Source organism: Otolemur garnettii, unplaced genomic scaffold (genome assembly GCF_000181295.1).
Source record: "Otolemur garnettii isolate 467f Iridium unplaced genomic scaffold, OtoGar3 scaffold00003, whole genome shotgun sequence".
Lineage (NCBI taxonomy): Eukaryota > Metazoa > Chordata > Mammalia > Primates > Galagidae > Otolemur > Otolemur garnettii.
The window spans coordinates 30,123,041-30,135,306 of record NW_003852398.1 but is presented as its reverse complement, the minus strand read 5'-3'; the positions used below and the strand labels follow the sequence as shown (position 1 = coordinate 30,135,306).

Below are 12,266 nucleotides of genomic sequence, written 5' to 3'. Positions count from 1 at the left end.
ATTATAATCTATGACCCTCTTACCTCAAGGGAATTAGTCAGGTAGACTATATTCTCCATAAGCACTGCCTGTTCATCAAATTCTAATTGCAAATCCAAAACACGAGGTCCCATCTTCTCCAGATTTTCCTAATAGCAGTAATAGTGTGGAAAAACAAAATCACAAAGAGTATGGTGAAAAGAATGTATTTTCTCCAAAGCAATTATTCTTCTCTCAGTTGATAAAATCTTTAAATTTCAACAAAAGAAAGGCCTTGACTCATGGTTTCCTTTATCTATGTTTGCTTATTAATAAAATTTATTAGTTTAGCATAATTATCATTTAAAGCATGATAAAAGTAAGGCAGCACTGAAAATATTGGAAGGCACAAAGGGTTCAGATTTATAAAACAAATATGGTTTTATCATTGTTTATTTAGACTGATTTAATATGCAAGCCCAAAGAATTTACTCTGACAAGGAATCAAACAACGTGTGAAAATATCCCTTCAGGGAACAAAAAAAAATTAGTTTCTAAGATACCACCTTCTTACAGCTATTTCAGAGAATAATGAAGCAATAGCAATCAAAGAAAAAAATGCCCAAAGATATTCCTACAAAGTTTAAAAAAAAAAAAAAGAAAAAATTATGCTTTACTGGGTACTTAGATAATCCTATAGTATATATAAAAACTATTTTTTATTCTTAATCTTCTTTTTTTTTTTTTTTTGAGACAGTCTCATTTTGTCGCCCTCAGTAGAGTACTATAGCATCACAGCTCACAGCAACCTCAAACTCTTGGGCTTCAGCAATTGTCTTGTATCAGCCTCCCAAGTACCAAGTACCTGGAACAACAGGAGCCCACCAAAATGCCTGGCTATTTTTTTTGTTGCAGTTGTCATTGTAATTTTAGCTGGCCGGCTGGAGCCAGGTTCAAACCTGCCAGCCCCAAGGGTATGTGGCCAGTGCACTACCCACTGAGCCATGGGCACCACCTTATTCTTAATTTTCTGGAACATTAACTATTTCCTGCTCTGAATGTACTTTTAGATACTGTGTTTCCCCGAAAATAAGACACTGTATTATATTTATATTTTCTCAAGAAGAGACACTAGGGCTTATTATCAGGGGATGTCTTATTTTTATTAAGTATAATATAACAATCTATATTTATTTAAATACAGTTAAGTCATTTTCTTCTGGAACCTGACAGGGGGAGCCAACCTTGTTGGTGGGGCTGGCTAGTGATGCGTGAACTCCTTTCCTCTAGCTGTTCGCATGTGCACAATAGGATGCCTGCTACCAAGGTTACCACACGCACACCCACCCAAGTACGAACAGAGAAAGGAGTTGTGGCAGATAAAAAGTATTCCAGTTTTCCTTACTGCTCCAGGCCGAAATGATACGCCCATCACTAGGTCTTATTATCGGGGTAGGGCTTATATTTAACAAATGCATAGAAATCCTGTTAGGGCTTATTTTTAGGGTAGGTCTTATTTTCGGGGAAACACAGTATCCAAGTACATATGCACAGGTATAGCTAATGACCCAGAACACATTATGCTTATATGAAAGTGACTTGACATTATTCCTGCTGCTGTTTTAGTTTACCAAGTTCTGGATTCCCCCCCCCCCATGAAAAAGTACTAGAAAGCCATTTTCTTGGGGTGCCCATAGCTCAGTGGTTAGGGCGCTGGCCACATATTCCAGGGCTGAAGGGTTCAAACCCAGCCTGGGCCTGCTAAATGAAAAAAAAAAAAGCCAGGGGTTGTGGCGGGTACCTATAGTCCCACATACTAGAGAGTTTGAGACAAGGGAATTGCTTGAGCCTAAGAGTTTGAGGTTGCTGAGAGCTATGACACCTCAGTACTCTATTGAGGGTAAAAAAGTGAAACTGTCTCAATTAAAAAAAAAAAAGAAAGAAAGAAAAAAGAAAGCCATTTTCTTATTTTCAGATGCATTAATCACCCTCGAAGTTAATAAAACCACTAATTTCCCTTGTTAAATCAGCATTATTATTTTTAAAATATAGCACCACTCAATCTGATACTCGTTCTCTAAATTTAAATGAGATCCTAAAGAAGCCAACTCTTGAATCTAGTGTCATCATAAATATGACTACTTCTCAAATCCGTTTTACTGGATTCAAGCAGATTATTGGTTCCAGTAACTCTAGGAAAAACACCCTAATATAAGACAGAATATACTTCTCCCTCAAACTGAAAAGAAAGTCAGAACGTGAAGAGAATAAATCAGTGCAGTGATTCTAAACCAATTTTTATTCCACAATACATATTTTCACGTTTAGCAATTCCACAGGTAAACTCAAAATCTGATAGCTCATTTCTCATCATCATTGATTAAAAAGTGCTATATTAGCAGATTTCTGGGGGGACACTGTGCCTAAGGCTTTTCTCCTTCCCTGTATTGTCCTATCTAACTATTACTCACGTGGTCACAGCTGTGTAAGGTCCATGGCTTACCTTAATCATGGCAACAAATGGCATTGCTTTCTTCATATATTTCTTCAATTCTGGCAAACTGCCTAGTTCAGCAGCAATAGTTTTATTATCAGGCAATTTCCCATTATTGGCCTAAAAAAAGGAAGTAGGGAGAGGAATGTAGAGAAAAATACTTTTAAAATAAGGCAGAATAGTAGATGTATCTTTAGGAAGTATGCCAAACAAAATGGTGACCTCTGGTTTTTTGTTTTGTTTTGTTCTGTTTTTGAGACAGAGTCTCACTTTGTCGCCCTCAGTAGAGTGCCATGGTGTCACAGCTCACAGCAACCTCAAACTCTTGGGCTTATGAGAGTCTCTTGCCTCAGCCTTCCGAGTAGCTGGGACTACAGGCACCCACCACAACACCCAGCTTTGTGTTGTTGTTATTGCAGTTGTCATTGCTGTTTTAGCTGGCCGGGGCTAAAATTTGAACCCACTACCCTCAGTATATGGGGCTGGCGCACCTCCCCACTGAACCACAGGCACCACCCCATCAGTCTGTTTTCTAACAGAGGAAGATGTCTAGTCCCTAGCGTTATGAGGAAGAAAAAGCTGAATGAGCAATACTTATTCAGCAACACATTTCAGAACACTATTCCCTCTAAATTGACGAGATACATGCTTTTTAGCTTTAAAGAGAAAAAAAGTGATTTGTTCTTGGTATTTTATCTTTCCTTACAATAATAGCAACTCCAGGATTTTAACATTAGATTTTACTTGGTTAGAAACTGACTTAGTCTTAGAAAAATCTCATCTGTCTTCAAACTTCTAATTGCATTTTATTAGTCATATTAAAATGAAAAGCTACACAACTATCATACAAGATTTATATAATGTCTACCTTGGAACACTCTTATAAATTGTTACCAAAAATGTGAAAAAAAGAATCCCTAGTTACTGACCTATTAAAATCGTATAATTTCTATCTATTCAAAATAAATGCCTGTATTGGGGTGGCACCTGTGGCTCAAAGGAGTAAGACGCTGGCCCTATATTATTGGAGGTGGTGGGTTCAAACCTGGCCCTGGCCAAAAACTGCAAAATAAATAAATAAATAAATAAATACCTATATTACATGTGACTAATATATATATAGTCCAAAACAGGATGAATAGATCAATATTTACTTCTGTAAATAACCACCTGCCTCAAGTGAATAGAATAAGAAATAAACAACATGGGATTCTTAGAGTTTTAAGTGATTTAAGCGATTTAGATTTATTTTCTCCTTATTTTGTTTTTTTTTTTTAAGACAGAGTCTCAAGCTATCCCCTGGGTAGAGTGCTGTGGCATCACAGCTCACAGCAACCTCCAACTCCTGGGCTCAAGCGAGTCTCCTGCCTCAGCCTCCCAAGTAGCTGGGACCACAGGCACCCGCCACAACACGCCCAGCTATTTTTTTGGTTGCAGCCATCATTGTTGTCTGGCAGGCCTGAGCTGGATTCGAACCCGCCACCTTAGGTGTATGTGGCTGGTGCCTCAGCCACTTGAGCCATAGGTACCAAGCCTTTTTTTCCTTATTTTAAAAGCAGAACACCAAAGCCAAGGGTTGGGAATGAATCTAAATGAAAAGTGACATATAGTAAGATTTAAGTATAAGGGGAAAAAATATTTCACTTGTCAATGTGTTTAAAAGAGACGTGGGTGAGAAATATTCCTTTCCCTTATGTCAGGAAAAAGATGCCATATTCAACATAAGAACACTTTTCTTGATTATAAACTAACATTCTAATTCTTTTGGATGAAAACAAACAAAAATTTAAAAGGAAGCTGATAATGCCAAAAGATGACAATGTTCTGAAACAATACATCTATCTATCTAGTCAATGAATATAAGAACAACTTTTGAAAAAACAGAAGTGATGCAATGTTTAATACATAAGATGTTACATACTGTTTTTGGTTTTTCCACTGTTTCCTTGAAAATGCTGGTGTCAATATATAATACACTGAGGTAAAGTTTCATTTTTCTACCAAGCAAAGTAGCTTTTCTTGAGACAGAATCTCACTTTGTTGCCCTCAGTAGAGTGCTATGGTGTCAGAGCTCACAGCAACCTCAAACTCTCAGGCTTAAGCTATTCTCCTGCCTCAGCCTCAAGTAACTGGGACTACAGGCACCTGCCAAAAGGCCACTATTTTTTGTTGTTGTTGCTGCAATTGTCATTGTTGTTTAGCAGGCCCTAGCCAGGTTTGAACACAGCCAGCACCTGAACACAGGTGCCAAGCTACCTTCTATTTCTTTTATACATAAGCAAAGGTGGATGAACTTTTCCAAAAAATTAGATTCACAAAGAAAACAAAAAAACTTACTCTACTCTTTCTATCAAATTTTACAAATGTAAGCTTTGGACCTGTGGCTCAAGCGACAAAGGCGCCAGCCACATACACCTGAGCTGGTTGGTTCAAATCCAGCCCGGGCCCTCCAAACAATAATGATGGCTGCAACCAAAAAATAGCCAGGCGTTGTAGTGGGTGCCTATAGTCCCAGCTACTTGGGAGGCAGAGGCAGGAGAATCACCTGAACTCAGGAGTTGGAGGTTGCTGTGAGCTATGATGCCACAGCACTCTACGCAGGGCGATAGCTTGAGGCTCTGTTAAAAAAGAAAAAAAATTTTTTACAAATGTAAAGCAGGCTTGTGTCTCTTTTTAACTATACCTCAGTGTGTCTACCAATAACTATTCTAAAGCAAAAAAGCCAAAATTCTGTAACACGTACTTTGTTTCCACATCTTGAATGTTAAAGAAAAATATGTTTTCTTCCTTATAAAAAGTTAGAACTAAGTTTAAATAGTTTCCTTTAAATAGAACTGTCATTACCTAATAAGGCCAAAACATTATCAAACTGAATAACATTTTCTTTTAACGTACTCAAGAACCCAGCTTCAATTTTTTCAAACACAACAAAGTTAAGATTTCATGAATCCCACTATTCAAGGCACAGCAAATTCAAAAGGCAAACTCTACCCTGTTATGAAACTCTAAAGTGTTTCATAATTCCAACTACATATATGAAAACCCCCATATCTTTTAATTACATGCAACTAGATATATTTTTCTATGAAATTTCAGAAGTGAGGAAAAAACTTTTCCCTCAGTGTCCATACACAAGCAGCTTTTCCCTCAGTGTCCGTTTATGAACTGCCGAGATTAACCAATGACACTCCCCCCGGCCTAGAGGGAATGAAACAAGGCTGCCTATCTTCCTTTCCCTAGATATCGCCAACATCCTAAAAGCAAGAACATAAACAACATACAACACTGTAGAAAGAAAAGATCTACTGAGAGCATCACCTCAAAGTGGTTACGCAGAATTGACAGGGTGGTATGTTGCCATGGTGGATAGTTCTTTGCCACATAGATGGTGCAATGTGAGGGCTTCTGAGGCAGGTGGTTGTCAATCTTCTACATGATATAAGAAAAGGAGAAAACAAAGAAAAGGGAAAAACATTTCATTGCTCGTATGTGTACATTTAAATCAAAGATGAGAAGAACCCTTCCCCACCATATACCACCACTGCCTCTAACACTGAAAAATATATATACTATTCAACTATATTAGTAGTGAATTTTAGCATCATATATTTTAATGAAAGTGTCTTTAGAATTTTCATTACTGTTAAATGTTGACCAATAACTTCTAAGGAATATTTTTGAAATGACTTACCTTCCCTTTAGCTGGCATCATGTAGTTCTTGAGTCGTAGTCTAAGGTCATGTGCTACCTCCATGAGGTACTGCGAGGAACGGATCAAGACTTCATCCACAGGACCTGCCACAGGCCATGAAGCATTCAGAATTGAATCCGTCTTTTAAAAAAACAAAAACCAAAAAAGGTTCAGTGAGATTAGACAATACAACTATTTTATGATTCTTGATTACAGTTTCATACCAAGGCTACCATCTGTAATTGTGTGCTCAAAGTTCAAACCTGACTACACATAACCACTTCCACAGGCCCTGATCTAATGTTCCCTAGAATTCAAGCTGTGAAGTCTGACTCTACATTCTTAATTAGCATCCATTTGTACAAGCATATTAATACCCACACACATATGCTCACTTTCAAAGAAAATTATGTAATGCTAATTTGCCTAAATTTAATCATTATTATATAAACTATGCATACTCTCAGTTTTTACCCTGTTAATACATTCAGTATTGAAAGTATGGCTATTTGGTATACAGATCATAAGCACATTTCTGCATTGTTCATGCATTTAAAAATACAAAAGAGCCTGACTAATAAGGTTGGAGAGGAGTTATTAAACCAGTCAATCTATTTATCTCCTAGCCTGGGAGAAATAATTGAATTTATCTTCATAGCAAGAATGCTAATATATTACTAAATATAAAGTCTTATATACGCCTGAAGTTTTATATAAAATAAGAATATTTATGCAAATATATACCTCTACCTTTGTTTTATAAGAAACTCTTTAACAGTTGCTTTTATCTTTCTCAGTACTTTCATCTTTTTAAAACAGATACATTGTGTTATATAAATAAAGGAACATATATGATATATCCATCTAGACAGGAGGTAGCTCAGGTTAACTTGTAATGATGATGATGAATCCAACATTTTTCTTGAAATGTTTTCAGCCTTTTTCTCTTAAGTAACAATATCACAGTACAGACAAAATCAAAACAACTTATAACATTTTATATGTGTAAAGTACCTTTCCCAGGAGTGTCCAGACATGTTCACACAAATGTGGACAGAATGGAGCCAAGAGAAGCGTCTGAACTTCAATAAACCGGAACACAAGTTCTCTGTGCATCCCTTCTATGGCCAATTCACGGTACTTATCTTTCGCCGCCTATAAAATTTGAAATTATTTACCATTTCCCTCACCTTCTTTATAATAAAAATGAAGAGAAAAGATTTCAGTATGCTGGTTTCAATGCATTTTTAAGTGTTTAGCCTTTTAAAGTTCCACAATGAATTACTGTGGAATTTTTACTTATTTTTAAGAATTCGCAAGTATTTATCTTTGATCAAGGGATGTTCCAGTTTTATGTTAATGATTCTCAAGAATAAAAATTTTTTAAGACATTTTCAGACATAAAAATCGAACAATTCTCACTGTGTACTAGGGTGAATGCTCTGAGCAGCCTAAGAAAAATATTAAATATCAAAAAGGCTACAAATATAACACATTGTTATGTTCAGCATTTATCCTTATTTAACCACATCTCTGAAAACCAAGTTATATAAATCCCAATGTGATTTTTCACAAAGCTGATTGAGTAAAGCTACATTTTTACTTTAAGCACTTGAAATAATAAACTTAGGAAATACTGACATCTTGTGGAAAACCTCAGAAAACATTTGCTTTCAAACTAATAGCAATTAATTACAATTTTGCCTTTGTTTTTATCAATTTTAAAATGTTTTCCTGGAAAAGTATGACTGAATTTTAGGTTTAATCTTCTTTACAATAATGCTCATAGCTTAACTAGGGGCAGAAATATTTATAATAAATGGACACTATACAAAGAATACCAAAGAAAACTACTTAAAACCACAATTTCATGAAGAATTTTAAAGTTGTTTGGCAGAATTTTCACAACTGACACTTTAGACAAATAATTATGTTATAGCAGGAAGAAAAAGTGAGAAAATACATCATATTGATACTGGCATGCTTTATATTTACCCAAAGAATATTAATAGCCTACCTGAAACTCAAAAAATCCTGTTTTCAAAGCTTCTTTAAACATCATCTTTTCATAGTTTTGATCTGTTTTTATAATCCCCGCATTCATTTCACTATTGAACAGGGAAAAAAATTAATGAGTTTAAATAAAATTATATATAAGTATAAAAAACTGCTGCATATATTACTAAGCAGTCAAATGAGAACAATGTCTGAAATATTCAAGCCAATATTTTTGTGCCCCTTAAACCTGATGACTGCAGTTTCTCAGTTGTCTATCCATCCCTAAGTATAACTCATCAGACTATGCTTAAGACTTCTGTTTATGATAATAAAGTAAATGATAATTGCTGAAAAATTCCTTGATGGAAACTTTGTTATAAAGCCCAAAATATAATGTAAAATAAGCTTAACTAAGGTTGTAGCCAGGCTTTAGTTGTTGGATTTTTGTTAACTAGTACTGGATAGTAGGGGAAAAAAAATTTTTTTTTTTTCTTTCAGACGGAGCCTCAAGCTGTCCCCCTGGGTAGAGTGCCGTGGCATCACAGCTCACAGCAACCTCCAACTCCTGGGCTCAAGCAAGTCTCCTGCCTCAGCCTCCCAAGTAGCTGGGACCACAGGTGCCTGCACAACGCCTGGCTATTTTTTGGTTGCAGCCATCATTGTTGTTTGGCGGGCCCGGGCTGGATTCGAACCCGCCACCTTAGGTGTATATAGCTGGCACCTTAGCCACTTGAGCCACAGGCGCCGAGCCAGAAAAAAAATTCTTATACCACCTCAGGCCCTTCTTAATCTGGCCTATCTGGCCTAATCTGGCCCCAGCATATTTTGTCTCTGACCTTTACCTTTCAAATACTGGACTCCAAATAAATATCATACCCTTCCTATGGCTTTTACACACTTTTTTCTCTCCCTGCAAAAATCCTGTTTATTTTTCAAGAAACCTAGAATTCACAAGATGTTCCTTGAATTCTCTTTATTCTTATTATCATACTTATAATTGATTGGGTGTTTATTCTTCTTGCTAGATGACAAGGAAGTATCATGTCTTAATTCATCTTTGTAACACCAATGCTTAGGATGGCTCCTGACTCAAAGAGGTTAATTAATTTCTTTTGAAAGGAAGAAAAAAAAGACATTCTACCTTTTCTTTTAATCTACTTTTCCTTTAATCATTTTGCCCCACTCTAAAGCAAGACAGCATGATAAAATGGTTATGAGAACAGGCTTTGGAGGAGAAATAAGTTCATATCCCAAGTTTACAATTACTAACTTTGAGGCAATTAAAGAAAACACTTAATTTTTCTAGGCCTCAGTTTAATTATTTGTAAAATGGAGCTCAGTGGCCAAGAGTGGTGGCTCATGCCTGTAATCCTAGGGATTTGAGAGGCTCAGACAAGAGGATCCCTTGAAGTCAGGAGTTTAAGATCAGCCTGGGCGATACAGCAAGACCGCATCTCTACAAAAACACCTTTTAAAAAGTTAGCTGTGGGCAGTGCCTGTGGCTCAAAGGAGTAAGGTGCCAGCCCCCATATGTCGGAGGTGGCAGGTTCAAACCCAGCTCCAGCCAAAAACAGCAAAAAAAAAAGAAATACAATAAAAAGCTGTGGGGTGGGGGGGGGCACATGCCGGTAGTCTCAGCTATTTGGGAGAATCACTCAAGAGCCTAGGAGTTTGAAGTTACAGTGAGATATGATAGTGCCACTACACTCCAGCCTGGGCAACAGAAGAAGATGCTCTTAATTAATAATTAAGCTAATATCTTTAACACATAAGGTTGCTTTGAGGCTACTATCAGAAAATACATGCAAAATATTTAGCAAAGTGCCTGGCACAAGAAAGCCTTTAATAAGTAGTAGCTATTACTGTCATCTAATCTATTTTAGGAAAAAAGAAAGAAAAAGAAAACTTAAAATGCTCCAAAGACTAAGCAACTCTACAATACAAAGTGGTTGGGATCCATAGATTACCTGGCAAAAACTCTGTCATTGAAAGTGTTGGCAGGACCACTTCTTAGGCTGTCCCGGTTGGCAAGCATTTCTTTCACCCATTCCACCCAGGTATACAGACGAAGAATACCTGCATCTGCCATGGCTTCCACAAAGTTGGCATCTTCAACAGTGTCACCAGCATCAGCAAGAGCCAAGCGCATTCCTGGAAGAGGAAAAAAAAATCAATCAATGAATTAAAAATATGGCTACTGAGTATCAACTATGGGTCCAGTAGACTACACTACAAAGCTCACAGAATAAATTTTAAAATAACAGATGTTTTAAAAGACTATTTTAGATCAACAGTGAAAATAAAATCACCAGAAGTAGGATCCCTAACTATGATGTTAAAATATTTGAACCATCCATACCAATTTTCATGCACTTAGCATGAATATGTGTTTCTTCTCCCTAACATTGAGTTAATGAGATAAAGTCATCTTTAATGAGGCAGAGGAAAAAAATGTTAAGCTGGGAATACATACATATTTCTTTGTGGTTTCTCTATCAACACCTTGGCCTCAGTAAGAGGTAACAAAATATTATGATTTTTAATGCATGAAAATGCAAACTGGTACTTTATGTATACAAATGCATATTGAATTTCTTAGTCCTAAAACTAGGTTCTTACAAGTTTTCCACTAATAAAACTTTACTTTTTAAATTCTCATCTTAGTAGTACCAAAATCTTCCTTTCTAAAATATTGGAAAAAACCTAAATGTCTATCAATAAGAGCCTAATTAAATAAACTACAGGATATCCCCAGAAGAGAGCACTATATTGCTTTTTTAAAAGTGAGTAAGGGACTCAATTATAAGAGGGACTTTGTCTAACAAATGCAATCAGTGTAACCTAATTCTTTGTACCCTCAACAAATCCAAACAATCAATCAATAAAATTAAATTAAAATGAGTAAACTCATGATGTGCCAATATGGATTGAACTCAAATATGAGCTGTTAAGTGAAAAAGGCAAAGTACAGACCAGCATGTGTAGTATGTTACCCTCTGTGTCTTGAAGGGGGAGTATGAGAACATGTAACATTAAATTATGAATGCATTAAATACTTTTTTAGAATACACAAAAGTTGAAAATACACTTTAGCTTCTGATTTTGAAATAATTTTCTAGCTAAAGAAAGGTTACACAAAACAGTACAGATGATAAATATATACTATTCACCTGGCTTCCCTAATGTTAAAACCTTATACTGTAAAACCATAATATCAAAACTAAGAAGTTAACATTCATACAATACTATTAACCAAACTATAGGCCTCATACAAATTTTACCATTACTTATTCAGAAGCAAATGATACTGTAAATAATGTATTCTAAAAGACAGTCAGAAACAACTTAATGCCAATTAAGAGAAACTGAGAACACAAACTGAGCCAGCCAAGATCAATAAAAAGAAATACCATAAAGAATAATGACTAGTTACATAAAAAATGAATGGTTCCTTCAAGATAGATAGTGCATTCCTTCTCTTAACAAAGTAATAATAAAATGGAACAGTACTGAGGCCAGGCAAAAAAAATTTACTGAAAAATAAATGTTCCCAGGTTCAAATCACCTATGGAAATACCAAATACAGAGGAAATACCATGGAAAAGCTTCCTCCACAGTCAACATCTCTATAAAACCAGTCTTGAATCTTAGTAATTATAGTGAGTTTCATTTAAAAGAAGGCTCTAAGCCAGACGCAGTGGCTCACACCTGTAATCCTACCACTCTGGGAGGGTGAGGTGGGGGGACTGCTTGAGCTCAGGAGTTCGAGACCAACCTGAGCAAGAGAAAGACTCCATTACTACTTTAAAAAAAAAAAAAAAAGAACACCTAGCCAGTCATTGTTGTGGGTACCTGTAGTCCCAGGTACTAAGGAGGCTGGGGCAAGACAAGTGCTCAGACCCAAAACTTTGAGGTTACCATGAGCTATGATGCCATAACACTCTACCCAAGGCAACAGAGTAAGACTGTCTCAAAAAAAATTTTTAAATATATATTAAATTAAATTTAAAGGTGTGGCACCTATAGCTCAGTGGCTAAGGGCATTAGCCACATACACCAGAACTGGCAGATTCAAATCCAGCCCAGACCTACAAAATAACAATGACAATTACAACAAAAAAATAG

At 36.2% G+C, this 12,266-nt stretch overlaps 1 protein-coding gene across 1 annotated transcript in view; it reads right to left on the bottom strand.

The window, feature by feature from the left end:
• Positions 1 to 12,266, bottom strand: part of LARS (leucyl-tRNA synthetase) — a 53,530-nt gene that overhangs the window by 11,165 nt on the left and 30,099 nt on the right. The window contains exons 18-24 of the mRNA XM_023515622.1: positions 10,109 to 10,292; positions 8,161 to 8,251; positions 7,158 to 7,298; positions 6,144 to 6,284; positions 5,771 to 5,881; positions 2,462 to 2,572; positions 24 to 128 (exon numbers count right to left, since the gene is read on the bottom strand). Of these exons, the coding sequence (XP_023371390.1) occupies positions 24 to 128; positions 2,462 to 2,572; positions 5,771 to 5,881; positions 6,144 to 6,284; positions 7,158 to 7,298; positions 8,161 to 8,251; positions 10,109 to 10,292 (884 nt within the window). The remainder of the gene's footprint in view (positions 1 to 23; positions 129 to 2,461; positions 2,573 to 5,770; positions 5,882 to 6,143; positions 6,285 to 7,157; positions 7,299 to 8,160; positions 8,252 to 10,108; positions 10,293 to 12,266) is intronic.